Raw genomic sequence first — 19,434 nt, 5'->3', positions numbered from 1 at the left:
AAAAAAAAAAAAAAAAAAAGTACCCTCCAAGAGCTCTTATAAGACCTATACTATTTCAACAAAATAAAATAAGCGTTAGACAGATGAAAACTAGGAAATGTCAGCAGGGAAATAGAAGCCATAAAAGAGAACTACAGTTGATCCTTGAACAATACAAATTTAAACTGTAACTTAAAAACAGATTTATCCCCCTACCTACAGGTTCTTAATTCTCAGATTTAGCCAACTATATAGATGTGGGTTGGTTGAACCCATGCTGCAGAAGCATGTATAGAAAAGGTCAGCTATGAATCTAACCATACAGGAAGTGGAACAGAGTGCAGGCCAGGGGTGCACTAGGCTAATGCAGGTAGAATAGATGTAAGAATTCTACAAGAGAAATGGATAAGCATTCTTACCCTGAAGAAAGTTAGTAAAAACTGGATGAAGAAACACTAACTTGAGGAAAATGGACCCCCGTCAATTTAATCTGACTTGATTTAATCTAATTGAATTTAATTTAGTTTCTGGAGCAGTAGCTCTGCTTCCAGGTCAGATCTTTGTCTTTACAGATAAACCTTTCTCCCATAGCTGTTCTTGGTGTGGACATGAATATAACACAAGTTAGTTAAATAAATAGATATTTACAGCGTGGGTCCATCCTTCCACAGACATGACAATTGTTTCTATATCTTGCCTGTAGTAAATAGCACTGCAGTAAACATGGGGTTCCATTTTCCTCAAGTTAGTGTTTCTTCATCCAGTTTTTACTAACTTCCTTCAGGGTAAAAATGCTTATCCATTCTTCTGGTAGAATTCTACATCTATTCTACCTGCATTAGACTAGTGCACCCCTGGCCTACACTCTGTTCAAACTCCCTGCTACCAAGGCATACTCTTCTACACCTTGGGGAACTAGACCCAGATTGGGTGTTAATTTGGCTGCATTGCCCTGGGGGTACTGACGATCAGAGGGGAATCATTAGCTTTTCTATGTGGCTCATGAGAGGGATACTGATGGAGCCCAGACATAGTTAGCTGGACCTTGCTCTTCCCTACCCTCCAGACATCATTTGTGCTCTCCTGTTCTAGTCCCTCCCCAAATCAGTCAGTTCCTTCATCGAGGAGCCTTCACTCCTCTCAGTCCTCACAGAGCCCTCGCTTCATCAGAGTCCCCTCTGTGGCACTCTAGGTATCAAGGAGTAAAGAGTCTAAATTTAAGCTGGGGGAAAGGGTGATCATTTCTTCCTGAAGCGACATCGCTATTGTCCATTTAATGCTAAGCTTGTGCCTCTAGGAGATATTGCCACTAAATTTCACTGCTCCTTCTGCCCATTCAATGTAGCCAATCTCACAGTGTTTAAATCTTATTAACATCCATCATCATTATTATTTATCACTTTTTATCCATGGAGTCTTTTTACTTTTATTCTGGAAACATGAACTCCTACAAAGGTCCTTTCTTGCAGGTGGTGCTCAGGTCACTACTTTGTACACACACCCACAGAAACCCTTTGTTCCAGGATGCCCCCAGGTCACTGCTGTGCACACACACACTCCCATATATACACATCCCCCACATGTCCCTTTGTTCCATGTCATTGCTCTGCACACCTCCCATAAAAGCCCTTTGTTCCCAGGTCACACCCAGCTCACTGCTTTGCACACTCTCCACAAAGACCCTTTGTTCTAAGGTATTCCCAGCTCACTGCTCTGCAGGAACCCTACAAAGGTCCTTTGTTCCAAGGTGCCTCCAGCTCACTGCTTTGCACGTGCCCCATGAAAGCCTTTTGTTCTGGGGTATTCCCAGCTCACTGCTCTGTAAGCACCCCACAATGGCCCTTTGTTCCCAACTGGCCCCATGTCACTGCTCTGCACACATACCCATAAAGGTCCTTTGGTATAGGTGCCAACTCCCTGCTTTATACACACCCCACAAAGTCAGAGGTGATTCCCAAGTCAGTGCTCTCCCTATGCCTCTAGCCAGGCTGAGGGACTCTTGCATTGCAGCAGTTGCCCTGTGCAGTGTTCTGAGAGGAGAATCCTCTGGTACAATAACTCAGGTGCCTGACCTGTAAGGTAAGGCAATGAAAGCCAGGTCAGATATTCTACGTACACAAAGACCATTGTAGGCAAGGAAAAAAAGAAAATCATGTGTGCTTTTTGTAAAGGGGCAACTCTCTAATTCACTTTGAGACAATCTCATTGAATCTCATCTTACTCTGAGTCTTTGTAATATAAAAATAAACCCATTATCTTTGGCCTTCTGACTGAAACATTTCCCTGGTCTTGGGCCTTTCCCCCTTTTGAAATATAAATATATACCTCCAAGATAAAATAAAACGTATGAGGTCTCATGGTACATACATTTGCAACTTAATTTCTAAGGTTTGCTTTTAGTCCAGAATTCCAAATTTCAGTGAAATTTTCCCTGGAAGCCCTACCCATGGAAAGACACAAAAATAGGCTCCATGTTCCCATAAAGGCACTTATATTGGGAAGGCATAATAGTCATACCTTGTCTGTGTCTTCTATCAGAAGTTCAAAATACACCAAAGCAAAAATGATGTCAAATGGAAAGAATAAACAATTCCACAATTATAATTGAGTATGTTAATACCCTTGGCAATTGGCATACCAGCTTGATTTTTTTTTAATCAGCAAAAGCAAAAATACTGAACAATACTATAAAGTACATGTTAAGAATATTGCTGAATTTCTTGTGAGAAAAATTGCTAATAGTGAATAAGAATATTTGTTTCCAAAAAAAGAACAGAAGTTTCACTTTTCCAGGCTTCAAACATACTATAAAGTTATTGTTGTCAAAACAGTATGGTACTGGAGTAAAAATGGGCACATAGCCCATTGAGAATTGAGAGTCCAGAAATACACCCACACTTATATGTACAGTTAATCTACAAAAAAAAAAAAAAGGAGTCAAAAATATATATTTAAGAAAGGAAGTCTCTTCAGCAAATAGTGTTGGAAATACTAGAGAGCCATATGCAGAAAAATGAAATTAAACCTCGCTCTCTCACATTGCACACAAAAATTAACTGGAAATGTATGTAAAACGTATAAAAGACCCAAGCCATGAACTATATAGAAGAAGAAAATATAGGCAAAAAAATTAACATTATCTTCAGTGATGTCTTTGGGGCCTTGACTCCAACAGCAAGGGAAATAAAAGTAAAAATAAAATATGGGACTATATCAAAATAAAATGTTTCTGCGCAGTAAAAAAAAACTATCATAAAAATAAAAACATCCTACTAAGTAGGAGAAAATATTTGTTATTCATGATCTTATAAGGGTCTAATCTCCAGAACCTACAAAGAACAACTGAACAAGGGAACAGACACCCCAATCAAAAAGTGGGCAGAACTAAATTCACATATCTCTAAAGAAGATATACAGATAGCCAGCAAACATGTAAACAAATGCTTATCACTTATTTTTAGGTAAATGTAAATCAAAACACCTATGAGAATGGCTCATATAAACAAGATGAAAAATAAATTAACCCTCCTATATATTCTTGAGGGGGAGATAGTCTAGTCCAGCCCCTATGGAAAACAGTATAGGTTTCTCAAAATATTAAAAATTAAAATGGATTTACCATGTGACCAGCAATTCTATTCCCAGGTATCTATGGAGAAATTGAAAAACCACAAATTTGAAGAGATATGTGCACACCTATGTTTATTGCAGCACTATTTATAGTAATTAAGGTTTGGATACAACCCAAGTGGCTATGACAGATGAATGGATTAAGATGTGGTATATAGACAATGGCATACTGCTCATCTACAAGAACAGCTAGATGAACTCTTGCCATATGTAACAACATGGATGCATCTGGAGGGAATTATGCGAAGCAAAATTAGTCAGAAGGAGAAAAACAATTGCAGGGTGATTTCACTTATATAGGAAATAGAGAAACAAAATAAAGCAACAGACAAAACTAAATCAAAATAAACCTTAGAAATATTGATGGTACAATTGAACCTACCACACTTATATGTACAGTTAATCTGCCAAAAAAAAAAAAAAAGCAAAAAATACACACTTAGAAAGTCTCTTCAACAAATGAGGTGAAGGTTGGGGTTGAAGAGCAAAGTGTGGAGGGAGCCCAGTGAACTATGGTGGAGGACCATGGATATCTTGGGGGGTATGATAATGTATATCTGAAGAGGTATGAGCTTATAACTCTGAATCATACATAGTGTTAGAAACCTGTGGTACCTCAATTAAAATTTTTTTTCTTTAATTATTAGCAGGCTGGAGCTTAATTTTTTTTTCATTCTTTCTTAATCTGCTAGGCAAACCATAGTATTGTATATAATTTCATTTCATGATTTCTGTAATTAAATATTTTTACTCTTGCCTGTCACTTAAGTTTTTCTTTCATCTATAGTACATTGGTAATTTTTGTTATATATCTGTGTTGTTTTGGTCTTTTTAATGTATAATGCCATATTGTAAATATTTTTCCTTTGTTAACTTTAAACCATCTTATACTTTTTAACTTACAGAAGTGAAAATGTATAATAAAATGCATCTTTTTTTTCCATTTTACCATTTTTCCCCTTTGGTTTCTACAATGTATATTTTGTGATTCTAATTGTAACTTTTAGCCTGCCGTTACTATTACCATTAAAAAACCAACCTTATAAGAACCAAGATAGATTCCAGCCCATGAGACATTGCAGTAGGTTGGATACAATGATTTATGTAGGTTATGTTCCTGCAGCTTACACTGTTTGTTTATATATGTGTGTGTGTATATATACACACACACACATATACACACATACACATATATATTATAGCATTGTTCTATTTATATGCAATTTAAATTTATTTCTATTTTTGGCCCTCAGATCATTCATAATTTCACAAGGCAGATTCAGACCAAGATCAAAGATCTTCTACAGCAAATGGAAGAAGGACTGAAAACGGCCGATCCCCATGACTGTTCTGCCTACACTGGGTGGACAGGTGAGACTGTGGGTATAAGCAACTGATAATGCTTTATGTTTGTACTAGGACGTTATCAGACTTAACTGAAAGTTTTTTCCCCTTTCATTTTATTTTTTAAATATAATTTATTTATTTATATATATTTTATATCACTGTTCATTTTTGTACAATGTTTGTTTTCTCCATCAGGTAGAGTCCTGATAGAATTCCCACCACCATTTCACCTGTGCACCATCTCCATAGTCCCTTGTGCTCTTCCCTCCTCCCTGTTCTGATCTCTTTTTCTCTCCCACTGATGTATAGTTGCTGTTAATTCCAGGATTTTTTTTTATTATCTTTATCCCCTGACTCCTTACTTGTTTCCCCCTATATTCTTCCTGTAACTGAAACCATCTGATATTTTTCTTTTTCCTTATGACTTATTTCAATGAGCATAATCCCTTTGAATATCAGTCTTTTTTGATAATATTCCATTGTGTATATATACCACATCTCCTTGATCCAGTCATCTATTTTTTTTGGGCATTTGGGTTATTTCCACATCTTACCTATTAAAAGTAGTACTACGAAGAAAGTGAAGGGAAAGATAAACACCTGGGATTACATCAAACTAAAAGTTCTGTACAACAGAAGTATTAGGCAAAAACAGATACCCTACTGATTGGAAAAAAATTTTATACACCATACAACTGATAAAGGACTGATCACAGAAATCTACAAAGAACTCACATGACTCAACAAAAACAAAGTAAACAATCCAGACAGGAAAATGGACAGAAGAGCTAAAAAGAGACTTCTCCAAAGAAAAACATGCAAATGACCATGAAAAAAATCTTCAGGTATATGAAAAATTATTCAGTGTCCCTTATACTTAGACAACTGCAAATCAAAACCACAGTGAGATATCACCTTACACCGGTGAGAATGGCACATCTTAAAAAAAACCTAGTAACAACAAATGTTGGAGAGATGTGAACAAAGAACTCTCCTACACTGCTGGTGGAAGAAAACTACTCCAACCATTATGGAAAGCTGTGTGGAGGTTCCTCACACTACTAAAAATGGAGCTCCCGCATGACCCAGCAGTTCCACTCTAGGAATCTACCCAAACGACAGAAAACATTAATTTAAAAGATAGCTGCACTCCTAGATTTATTCCTGTTCATTTTTTTTTTTAATATATTTATGTATACAGAACTGGGGTACAGGCCAGAGGTAAGGGATGGTGAGAAGATTCACCAAAGACAGAGTGGGGCAGAAAACAGGCAGACTGATGTACACTGCTGAGAAGAGCAGTGGGCAGGTCAGGAGAGGTTTGCCACACATGTGGGACACCCCCCTGGCCAGGGATCGAACTCATGAGGTGGCTGTGTTTAGCTTCATAGTGCTGTGCTTTAACCCATTGTGCCACTAGGGAGGGCCCTCTTCCCTCTCATTTTAATTGCAATCCTGACCTGTCCTCATTGATGAGATATTTTGGAATTTTATTTCTGAAGCAATACCTCCTGCTTGAGGTTGAACTTTAAAATACAGGATGTTAAGTTTTTACAGCTTTATTTATTTGACCTAATATAAAGCTGTCTGTGACTGTGTCTGATAAAAGCAAACTTTAGCGGCTTTCCTTCCCACCTGTGACGATGCAGGTGTTTCGATTTTTGGTTTCTTTCTTTCGCAAACTCTTTCCCTTTGCAAAGCGGTAGTGGCAACTCCCCTACTCACCTGCAACTGTGTAGGTGCTCTCTTTCTTTCTCTTCCTCCTAATAAACCCGCCCTTTTAAAATGTAAAAAAAGAAAAGCAAACTTGCATTAGAGTCATTTTGCCTTTTGGTTTTTGTTGATTAGTGCTCTCTGACAATTGTGGTTGTGTGATTTCTCTTGTCCATTTTACAGCATCTACTTGAGCTACTTCTTATGCTCGTTTATCTCATTTTATACATATAAAGATTATTGATATTTTTATGGTTATAATTAAACAACTAATAATAAATTTCATGTCAAGAAACAAAATTTCAAAATTAGTTTGCCTTAAGTAATCTTTACATTTTTTTTTAGTTCACCATGCAGCAAGAACACTGTAATATCTATTTAGTGATGACAAAGGAAATAGAAAAACAAACCTTATTATGAGTATTTAGACTGCAGTATAATTATTGCCAGAGGTGATTTACATACAAGTTTATAGATTTTTACTTGCTAAATTTTACAGTTTAATCACTAAACATCATAGACACAGTACACATGTGATATCAACCATGAACTAATAAAACTTTTACAGTGCACAGCTACATATGATGGCCTTGATAATTTTGTAATTATATTTATATTTATGTTAATATCTGTGTTGCTTTATTTGTTTTCCTTGTAAGTACAACATTTACATGATGACATTGGAATTAAATTTTCAAACTTTAAAACCTAGGCCGACATGGAGATAGTTCATTTACAGGAGCAAAGAAATTTATCCTAAATATAAACTTAGATAATTGTGGCCAGCCTGCAGTAAAATACAAATAGTGATATTTTGAAAGAAAAAATAACATGGCCTTAACAGGTAAAATAAGTTTCCCCCTAAGAAGTTCTTTACTAACTGACATTTCTTATTATTATTGAAAAGAACTTTAACTCCATGGTTATTAGGTCCCAAATTGGCTGTACATAAAAATCATAATGAAGAAGGATACTCAACCTCCTTTCAGTAATGGCTGCATGAGGAATTCTGGGGTCTAGAAACAAGCACTCGTTAAAGGTCCCCACCTTTAGAATCACTTGATGGAACCATTAAGTGATTTGAATGACTTAACTGAGGTTCAGGTAGGAATACAGAATACATTTAGGCCCATACTTCCCTATTTCTTCTCGTAACTGACCACTTTAGAAAAGCATAAGAGAGAGAAAACAGAGTAATGGTGGGTGAGAAAGAAACATCATCCAGGTGATGTGGAGAGCCACCTGTGGTATCAGGTGAGGAAAGCCAATGGACCCAGGAGTGGCAGGATCTATCCTGCCCGACCTCCTCCTAAGTCAACAAGTAATGATTCCCAGAAGAGTGGATCTGAATAGGGTCCCTGAATAGGGACTAAAGGCAAAACAGACTAGGAGAGGCAGTGAAGAGAAGTGTAAAGAATATTCAGGGAACAAGATTACTTGTTAAAAAAATAAAACCACTCTTCTAAAAACAAGGAATTAACTAATAAGATGGAAGGTCCATCCCTGGTGGCACTGGCTAGTGGTAAAGGGATGAAGAGAAATAGCAATAATAGAAGCTCTCCCCCAAACCATAAAGAATTTGAAAACCAGAAGAAATGTGGCCACCAGAAGTTATTCTATATTAAGTCAATTGTTCAACATTTAGCAAGAAGATGTCCTGAGATTAAAGACATTGGGGAAAGTAACCTGATCATTTTCCTCTAGAAGAAAATTAACTAATTCAAATTAAAGGGAGAAACTCAATTTTAGGCATAATATTGTGGGTGACAGAAACAATTTTTCAGTAGGAAAAAATACTAAGGAAATGCTAGTCCAATGTGGAGAAATACTGCAGAACTTTAAGCATTAATTTTGTAACTTAATTAAGCAGTAAGTTTACAAAACAAATACAGGAGTTTGAAGGAGAGATGACAACTAGATAACATGAAACAAGGTTTGACAGAAACATAGAAATTGAAGGCAAAGACGAAATCATTTTAGACATGAAATGTCACCAGGAGTTTGGTAACACCCAGAAAACACAGCAATAACATACAAAAGAAACAAAAATAAATTGAAGAGACACTTCCCATTTAGTCTGATAGGTAAGGAGCTTTAAGCACAATAATTCCGTGCTAACAAGTAAAAAGCTGTGAACAAATTGGAAAGTAAACAATAGCTCTTCTAGATTGTCAGAGAAATGGGTCATAGGGCAAATGGCTGTAGCAAAAATTTGAGACATAAACAGGAAGACTCAGAAAAGTACAGTTTATTAGAAGAAAGTCCCAGGAGAAGTCATGTCCACAGGAACAAGTGTAGGAATAACTGATTGATGGATTGTTGGAGGTTCATTGTAGACAAATCTGAGCTTGAAATATTCCAGAGAGACCTAGGCATAGAGGGGCTGTCATACTTTTTGAGTTTTACCTCCAAGATTTCTACCAGGGCTTCTTTGTGAATGCTGGAGAAAAATGCTCTCACTGTGAGGGAGATGGGAAAGGAAACCATTTTAAAACAATGCCCAGCACATTCTGCTCTTAACAGGACCTGCCCTCTGGAGAAACTAGTTTATCAGAATCTTTTCACTGGGTTTTACCAGAGCCTAGCCTACCTAAGGAAAGAGAGATAGCTAACTCTGGACTGTTCTGACCTTCAATGTGAGGGGAGAAGAAAACTCAGTTCCAGTTCCAGCCTTCGTGGGAGAAGAGCACTATCCAACTATAGCCCCCACTTGCCATCCTGTTCAACCTAAGGGGACGTTAAAGGAAAAAAAAGAAAAAAACAAGAACCAAAAACTAGAAGTTCTTGGCCAAGGGCACAATCTCGTCAAAGGAAGCGAGTCAGTATCGTACAGCCATAGAATGCATCCATTCCCCTGTTCCTCACCACTTCACCACTCGTAGGCTATTTACTATGGTTTATTACCTCACATATTGTATCTACCTTTCAATTTAAAAAATTGCCGGTACACTAAAAGGCAAGAAATATAGTTTGGAGAACCTAAACAAGTATCAGAAACAGATGCAGCAGGAATGTTGGAATTATCAAGCCAGGAACTTAAAGATATAATGATTAATGTTTGTGCTAAGATTTATCATAGTGAAAACAGATGATATTCAGGAATATGGATAATATAAGCAGATAGATGGAAGCTCTAGAAAGATTAAGACAGAAATGTTAGAAATCAGAAATACTAACAAAAATGAATAATGCCTCAGAATACTCAGTCAAGTAGACAGCTAAGGAAAGAATCAGTGCACTTGAAGATATGATAATAGAAATTTCCAGAGCTGAAAAGAAAATTGAAAAACCAAAACTACAAGGAACTGTGGGACAAAGAACATAGAACATATGTGTAATGGGGATACCAGAAAGGGAAAAAAAGCAGTATTTGAAAGACCTCTGCAATCAGTAATAGGCTGGCTGACTCTGAAAAGGCTTTGGAACCACTGGTGCAAGGAACCCCTTTCACAATGGTCAGAGGGGAAAAAACCTGGAGAATGCTGACCTAAGCAGATAACTACAGATGAGAATTGCAGAGATAGAGCCTTTTGTTGGGAATTTCCAGCATGTAACTTGAGGGTGAGAAAGTGAGATTGAATGCAGTAGGGGCAGGAAGAACTTTACCAGAGCTGGCCTCCCTGCCCAGTCCCCTGACAGAAACATGACATGACTCAGGGCTAAACCGCCAGGCATTGGCAGCCTTTCCAGCAGGAAAAAGAGAGAGGTGTATTACTGACTGTATTACTGTGCAGAATACAAGTAGAGAACCTCTTTCTGTAGTACCTAGAGTACTCAAGGGAGAGAGGTGATGGGAAAAGAAACAGCTAAGATTATCAGGGGACATTTGACTGTGTTCATCAGGACATGTTCCCACCAGCCTCTGAGGAATATCACATCAGGGATCCTCTGCAGGGTCCAAAGGTCTAACCCAAATGACTCAAATTCTAAACTCTCTCCACTTCACCCTCTGCAGCAGCTCCTTGTGTGCATTCTCTAGTGTGGCACTGATGGCAAGCCCCAGTAAAGAGGGAATTTGCTCTCACAAATCATGGGGGGGAAACTGCAAACTTTGTCTATAACACCTTTCTGGAAAACAAAGGAGAATTTTCCAGTTACCATTCTGGAGTTAAACGAACCAAAGAAGATATAAAATGGATTGACAAATGTAGCGGAGTATACTACACAGAAGAGAGAATAAATGAATTAGAATATAGGAATTTTGGAATATAGAGAAACCAAACAAAGGACCAGACTAAACCAAACCACACACCATAGAAATCTGACTGTAGAATTGAGGCTACTAGAGGGGGAGTGGGAGGGTTGAGAAAATCATAACCAAAAATAACAATAATATATAAGAAGAATTAATGAATCAAAGAGAAGATGCAATAGAAAGCATCAACCAGAAAGTGAATCAGACTATGAATGAGAAGACAGGTCTTTGAAACAAAGTGAAGGAAATCTTTATGAAATATGAGATACCACCAAACAAGAGTTTATGTTGATGAATCCCAAAAGAAGAAACAGGGAGAAAGAAGAAGACTTATTTTAAAATGACTGATGATTTCTCAAATCTGGAAAGAGATATAGGTGTTTATGAAGTTCTTAGTTCCTCATATAGACTCAATGTGAAGAGGACTTTATAAGATACATTATAGTAAAACCTTAAAAATCAAAGACAGAGCTTTGAAAGCAGCAAAAGACAGGAAAGTCTCATATGTATTAGAACTGCCATAAGACTTGGTGGTGTTCTCAGCAGATACTTTCCAAGTTAGGAGAGGGTAGAACAGTATCTTTAGAGAGCTTTTGCAAGCAAGCAAAAGCTGAGGGAGATCAGCAACATTAGATCAGCCTTAAGCAAAATGCAAAACAGAGTTATGAAAACATATACAAATATAAAACACTGGTATAGACAAGTATGAGGTCCACTAGTAGCAGGTCTGAAGGGAGAAATAGGAATCAATACAGTAATAGTAAGGGTTTTTAATCTCCTCTTTTCAATAATGGATAATTCATTGGTATGTTGATCAATAGGAAGCCTTAGAATAAGAGCAAAATGTTTTTTTTTTTTTTTTAGACTTTACCATGTTTTCATTTACTTTGAGATATGGATATAGATAAAGACATAAATGGGTTCACAGTTGACAAGTTTAGCATCCTATTTTGGGATCTCCTATGTAAATTATGACGTACTTTTTTATAAATCTTTTTAGTGATTATTATTTGAAAATTTATTGACATTTAAATTTTAACTCATTTTCTGTTGTGTTTACAAACTTTTTTTACTGTAGAGAACATTCAAGGGTATAATAAGCAGTTTTATAGATTTATTTCCAGAGTTTACAAAAGGCCATCTTAAACATTGTTAAGGTTATTAAGAATTTATTTGAAAGGTAAGTGGAAGGTCCTAAAGGAAGATGCAGTTACCTAATTAGAGAAATTCAAAAAACTAAATGAAGAATAATAAAAATGAGAGTGGGATTTTAGACAAAGATCAGAATATTAGAGAAAGTCAGCTCAAACAATGTTATGTTGGCATGCCAGTTAAGCTCACTGGTTCAGAAGGTACCTCTGGTTCACTTCAGTGTCAGATCTACATTTTATAGTAGGAAGACTGTGTAGGTGATAAGCTATATATCTTCCCTATCACCCTAACAGCACTGCATGGCTTTTCCATAAATACTGAGTTGACTCACTGATTAGTTGGTCATTTGGATATGTTGGTCAAAGAAAATTGAAGTCATGAAAAAGAAAAAGGTGTAAAATCTAGAAAAATAACAATTTAATATGAAATAAAATAGGAAGAAATGGTTATATGTAAGTTAAAAAGAAAAACCCAGGTTATCTTAAAATAAGAGTGGAGTATAATGGACCAAGCGAGAAAATAACAAGAATAATGAACAACCATATACCAGAGACATTTTGTGGGGGTGGAGTGGGGAATGGGATCAAAAACGGGGGGGGGGGGGAGGGGAGTGCACAGGATTATGGTGATGGCACACGGGTGACTTGGTGATGGGAAACCCACGGGGATTACAATTGAGATGAAAAAAAAAATGTACAAAGTGATGTAAAAATAAACTTATAATTTTTTTTAAAGTGTAAAAAAAAAAAAGAAGAGTGTATATAAACTTTACATGAATTTTAAATGAGGGTAAGTGGGAAGTGGCTTATCTTCCCAATAGTTAGCAACACGACATATTTAAACTTGTAAGTTTTTTAGCCTGAGTTCCTCGTTTAGAGATTTTTTTGTTCAGAAATGTATGCTATGTAATTTGTTTGATGTTTCCCTTTCGGAAACAGGATTTATGTAAAGGAAGGTTTTCATGCAACCAGAATTATATCCAGAAAGTGCAAAAGGTAGTAATGTTTTTCTTTTGGGGTGGGGGTTATTCCAGGCATAGCCCTTTTGTACCTACAGTTGTACCGGGTCACGTGTGACCAGACCTACCTTCTCCGATCCTTGGATTACGTGAAGAGGACACTTAGGAATTTGAGCGGCCGCAGAGTCACCTTCCTCTGTGGAGATGCGGGGCCCCTCGCTGTCGCAGCTGTGGTGTATCATAAACTCAGAAGTGACTGTGAGTCACAGGAGTGCATTACAAAGTGAGTTTTTAAAACTGGAAATATTTTCTCCAGATTCTCAGTTGAAGGTATTGCTACAGAAAAGAAAATTCAAAAAGAAAATTTACTTTTTAAAATTTACTTTTTAAAATTTACTTTTTAAAAATCATCCTATGTTTGCAAACATATCTCTCCAATAAGTGAAGAGGTTTATTAATCTCAATAGCGTGACCACATCTACCATTCTGTCCTTTAATTACCTTAGTAATTTTTCCTCAGTAATTTTTGGTTGTCTTCAATGCATGAAAACTAATGTATATGCTTTAGGTCCACTATAATAACTAAATTACTTGTAGAATCAATCTTTAAATAACTGATTAAAAATGCTTATTATAGTACAACTAGGTAGTATAACAATATTTTTTCATCTGTTGGTTTATGGTCTTGCTTGATAAAACAAAGACAAGGATTTGGTAGAATACCAAAGCACAAGCAGATCAGATTCCTTAATGTTTGTGGAAAGATGGAATGATACAACCTGATTCTCCAATATTGGCTACTTTTAATACCACTTTTCTGTGAAATCAGTTGCTCTTAAAGCTGGATTTCAAGATGAGTATCTCCCCACACATAGTCTAGAATAGATATAAAGTTAGAAAGTTTATTTTTTAAAAGATTTTATTTATTTATGCATACAAAAATGGGATACAGGCCAGAGGTGCAGGTGTGGTGAGAGGATTCACAGAGACAGTGTGAGAAGCAGAACAGGCAGATCAACAAAGTACACTGCTGAGGGGAGCAGCGAGTGAGACAGGAGAGGTCTGCTGTGCCATATTGGTCAGTTCTGGGGCAGGGATCGAACTGGCACTAAGGTAGCCGTGGCTTGGCTTAGCTTTGTAGTACAGCACTCTAACCTGTTGAGCTACCAGGGTGAACCAAAGTTAGAAAGTTTAAACAGAAAGAAGGGTTTTTTTTTTGTTTGTTTTTTATGTTTGACATCTGAGATATATTAGTGGGAAAAAATTTTATTACTGATTTTAAGTTCAAAAATAAATAATTGTTAATTTTAAAATGAAAGGTAGCACATAATTACTGTTCCAGAAAGAGATATTTTAGACATTCTCTAAAATTTTTCTTATTGGGTAGACTTTTACAGCTCCAGAGAACCATTGTTTGCCGAGATTCAGACCTTCCTGATGAGCTGCTCTACGGCCGGGCAGGCTATCTGTATGCCTTACTCTACCTGAACACAGAGATAGGTCCAGGCACCGTGTGTGAGTCAGCTATTAAAGAGGTATTTTGGGCTTATCCACAACTCTGGGCATCCTCATTGCTATACCTGAACCTGTCTGTTAGCATTGACTTCTACAAGTTGTTGTAGAAGTTGTTCTGGTAGGAGCAATTTCTTAAAACATCTTACAAGTTACACATTATACCTATTTTCTTTTCTAGGGATGTTTTTTTAAAAAATTGATCTTCTCTTAGGCCTGTATTAATTTAGCAGTTTACTAGAACCAAAACCAAACAGCATCAGAAAGATAAAATTTTATTTCTCTTCTGTGAGCTGTCTAAGTTGGCAATCCAGATGAGTATGTCTAGGGTCCAGCTTCTTCTGTCTTCTTCTACCACATCCATATCTGTACCACCAAAGCTAGTTGAGCACCAAGTCCAGGGAACAGTAATGGCATGGAGAATGATTAAGGACTTGAAGTTGCCCATCTCACTCAGTCCTACTTATATCCTGTTACTTACTCAAATGACTGTGTTCAGTTAGCTGTAACTAGGAGGCCAGATCACTAGTTAACCCTGGAGCACTGTTACTGAAAGTACAAGGGAAAACCAGGTATGAGGAAACCTGGTTTTGCTACATGGTCATTGCAGTAGTGATATTTTTATTTTGACCTAATGAAAATCCTGAACTTCATTTCACTAGATGTCATAAATAAATCCAATTCCTCCAGCTTTTCTTGGAAGATCTACTTCTAAGTCATTTAGGTAAAACACTGCAACTACAAAGAAACTAAGAAATCCCAGACAATTTCCATAGGGTACCAGTATCTAGATACCAGTAAACTGTTCATGCAAAGAACTTTTGATTTCTTGGTTCAAATTCTTTTTTTTTTTTAAAGATTTATTTTATTTATTTATGCATACAAGAACTGGGATGTAGGCCAGAGATGTGGGGCACAAGAGGATTCACCATAGACAGAGTGGGGAGCAGAACAGGCAGATCTACTGAAGCAATGGGTAAGACAGGAGAGGTCTGGTGTGCCACGTGGATCAGCTCATGCCAGGGATGGAACTCAGGCCGCAATGGCTGGCAATACTTGATGGTACTGAGACTTTAATCCCTGCACCACCAAGAAGGCATCTTGGCGCAAATTCTTAATGCTTTCTTCTACTTTCAGATTGTCTTCTGGGTTTTTTTCCTGCCTTTATTTATTAATATATATTAATATATATATGTATATATATATATATATAAAATAAAAATAACAACATTAACTGCTAACAGGTTGAAGATTTTCAAGTTATCTGTCTTAAAATCTTAGTGTTAATTGGACTAGAGCAGGATCCCTGTAAGTATTTTAGACAAAGACTATCTCTTTATCTCTGCAGGTGGTCAGTGCTATTATTGAATCAGGCAAGGCTTTATCAAGGGAAGAGAGGAAGACTGAGCGCTGTCCCCTGTTGTATCAGTGGCACGGGAAGCAGTATGTCGGAGCAGCACACGGCATGGCCGGAATCTACTACATGTTAATGCAGGTAAGAAAGAGCACTTTGGAGCCCCAGCACAGCCACCATATTATGAGATATTATGTGAACCAGGAACTAAAACTGTAGTTCAAACCAATAGGCTGGTCCTCAAAGCTCCAGGTAACTGATGCCACAGTAAGGTTTTTTTGTTTTGTTTTGTTTTCCTTTAAGAAAAAAAAAAAAAAAAACACCTTAAGGAACAAAAAAATGAATTAAAGATTTTATTTCTGTTTCATTTTCCAAAGCCAGCAGCAAAAGTGGACCAAGAAACCTTGACAGAAATGGTGAAACCTAGTGTTGATTATGTACGCCACAAAAAATTCCGATCTGGGAATTATCCATCGTCACTGAGCAATGAAACAGACCGACTGGTCCACTGGTGCCACGGCGCCTCTGGTGTCGTCCACATGCTGATCCAGGCCCACAAGGTCAGTGCACGGCCTCAAGTCACGGCGCCCAGTGAGTGCGCCAGTTCCTGGCTTTCACACGAGGCTTTCAGTTTGATTTTGTTAAGCACATTTTATTACTAAGTAAAAAGTTTGGAATATTTACAAAATATTTTCTTTTTTCACTGCTTGTCATCCCTGTTGCTGATGTTGTGTTTTAACAGGGATTGTGTTTGTATATAAAAGAAAACCTAGATAATTGCAGAGTAATGATTATTATTTTAATAAGCATGGGTGTCCAGTAAGGCAGTAGGCAGTTAGAACCAAATACCTTTTTGTTTGCTGGATTCTGCATGATTTTATTTTATTTTACTTTATTTTCTTAACTAAGCTATTTGCTGGATAATAATAATGATGATTCAGAAACTTGTAAATTGGAGTCTAAAATTATTCATAAGTGACAGATGTGGTGTCAACTTTTTAACACAGGGATATAATAGAAAGATACGTAGTATTTTCACTGATTAATTCTGACATTTTAGATTTATTTATGTGGGCACAGTTTAAGCATGCTATTGATATCCATTCTGGACTGAGCTTTATCTTGTAAGCTAAAAGAAAATAATGATGCTTATTTTGCAGTTCTCTTTTGTTTTGTGTAATGCATCTTTCTTTGCAATATTTGATGTTGAAAATTATTGCTTTGTATTAAAGTCTACAACTATAAATCCGCAGTGATTGCTCGGACTTGGCAAGGTCTCCTGTTGTTTTAGAAATAGATGGTATTAATGAGACAACTAGTCATATTTTCTTCCCAATAATAGTAAAAGAACTAATCCTTGAGTCAGTTTTATTTACCCTTGTAATTAGTTTTATAAATTATTCTAAATAATCTCTCATGGTTTGGTGTTAGAATTTTTTTTAGCTTCATTATGACAGTAGCACCAAAAATATTCAAATACAAAGGTCACGTATAAACATTCAAAAAAAAAATAACTGAGAAAGTTTAGATATATTTTTTTAAAGATTTATTTATTTATTCATATGGAACTGGGGTACATACCAGAGATGCGGAAGGTGAGAGGATTCACCAGAGACAGAGAAGGGAACAGAACAGGCAGATCGACAAAGTACACTGCTGAGGGTCGGGTCAGGAGAGGTCTGCCACGCCATGTGGTCACCTCCAGGGCAGGCGGGGATCGAACCCATGCTGAAGTGGCTTTAGCTTCTTAGTGCAGTGCTTTAACCCACTGCGCCACCAGGGAGGGCCCGAAAGTTTAGATATTTGATGAGAGCAAAACACAGTGAAATCTCTTCTTTGGGAAACAGAACTTAATAATTCATCTTTTTAGTATGTCTCATCTTTTTAGTATCTTAATAATTCATCTTTTTAGTCTGTTCAAGCAGTGCCTCCCCTATTTGAGAGTTCTAGAGACAGTGTTTCTCAGTGACTTTGAGGTAAGTCTGTACTGCTGTAAACACCCAGCTATGACATCTGGGCTGACTATCAACAGTACAAGGGCCTTAATGTTCAAAATAGGTGGAGACTCTAAAAGCTAAAAGCTCCATTTCTCAGACTCCTTTTCCCTACTAGTGACTGATAGGTAACCTTGACTTCCAGAGGGTGTTTTCCAGGGACCCCTCACCCTGTGCAGATTCATTTCTGTGGTCCTGCTGACAGTGGCCATCTTCCGTCTACAGCTGTTGGATGCCCAGAGCAAACACAATAGTGACTCAGGCCAGCTTCTCCCCTAAGGCTTCTACTCAGAATTTTTATTTGAATACATTTCCCTGCCCAGCTGTTCCCACAACAGAAATTTCTGTTTTCCAGAAAGCATGGAATCAACAAACATAAGCTGCTAAACTCAGTCACTAAACTTAATTTTGTCCATTTACATGATGATTCTCAAACATGAGGAAGGAGAAATATCAGTATCTTCTCATCAATAGTAATTTTGAAAGAGCATACATAATGTAGTTATACAATTTAGGGTGAAAATGTGTCTTCATAGTGTAAGTCAGTAAACAGTGCATACATAAAGTTTGTGTTTGGACAAAGCAGAGGCAGGGGCATGGTGGCAAAGCTGTGGACTATACCGTCTCAAGTTTTTGTTGACTCATATTAAGCAATTCTCCATTTATTGAAGTTTTCTTTTAAAATTAGGCAGAAACGATTTAAACTTTATGTAATAACAAACTTTCCATGTGTATTGTTAACTTAAAATTATATGTTATTTTACATGGTCATGAAAAGATGTCACTAGTCTCTGGCATATTAGGAATTATGTTAATTGCAAAGAATATTCTAAAGTTATCTTCATGGTCCCCATAACGGGAAGCTATTTTGATGAGGCATTTCAGTCAGCTGTTGACTGTCTGATAGTAAATTACAAGTAATGGTAGCAAATTGTTAAAAATGTTAAAAAACATACATTTTGGACTCTAGCATATAAATAGTTTGTGTGGATTCAGCCACTATAACACATTAACACTGGTCAAGTGAAAACATATCTGCAAAGGTAAATATGCTGCTCCCAAACACCATGTAATTGATATCACAATGGTAACAGTGCAGTTTTTTATTCTGTGTCAAATGTATGAAACAATCACACCAGGCCCTCTGGCCACAGACCACCTATGAAAATTCTGGACTAAAACCATATTTGAAATCCCTTATGCCAGCTGTTGATTGTTACATCAGATAAGATTTCCATATAAATTATGTTCCAAAAACTCATTTATAAGTTGATTATTCAAATTGTGGAACTTCTTTTTTTCTAGGCATATGTGTCAGAGAGATTTTTTTCAAACTATACCTATTTCCTTCTTTCTTCTGACATCACCCTACATTTAGGCATTTATATAAATATACCATAGTTTATTATACCATAGTTTATTACATTGGTATATAAATATACCATAGTTTGTCTACAGTTATTTCTAGTTTTTTTTTTAAAGTTTATTTTTACATCATTTTGCACATTTTTTTTTTTCATCTCCATTGTAATCCCCACGGGTTTCCCATCACCAAATCACCCCTGTGCCACCACCATAGTCCCGTGCATTTCCCTCCCTC

General features: G+C 36.8%; 1 protein-coding gene across 1 annotated transcript in view; it reads left to right on the top strand.

Annotated features, from left to right (window-relative positions):
* LANCL2 (LanC lantibiotic synthetase component C-like 2 (bacterial)) overlaps positions 1-19,434 on the top strand; it is a 50,527-nt gene that overhangs the window by 13,916 nt on the left and 17,177 nt on the right. Inside the window, exons 2-6 of the mRNA XM_004694511.2 lie at positions 4,863-4,980; positions 13,050-13,257; positions 14,362-14,509; positions 15,835-15,981; positions 16,218-16,400. Coding sequence (XP_004694568.1) covers positions 4,863-4,980; positions 13,050-13,257; positions 14,362-14,509; positions 15,835-15,981; positions 16,218-16,400 — 804 coding nt within the window. The remainder of the gene's footprint in view (positions 1-4,862; positions 4,981-13,049; positions 13,258-14,361; positions 14,510-15,834; positions 15,982-16,217; positions 16,401-19,434) is intronic.

The sequence above is a fragment of the Condylura cristata genome, unplaced genomic scaffold (genome assembly GCF_000260355.1).
Source record: "Condylura cristata isolate star-nosed mole 26May11 unplaced genomic scaffold, ConCri1.0 scaffold00044, whole genome shotgun sequence".
Lineage (NCBI taxonomy): Eukaryota > Metazoa > Chordata > Mammalia > Eulipotyphla > Talpidae > Condylura > Condylura cristata.
The sequence above is the reverse complement of the archived record's forward strand: the minus strand, read 5'-3'. Positions and strand labels throughout refer to the sequence as shown.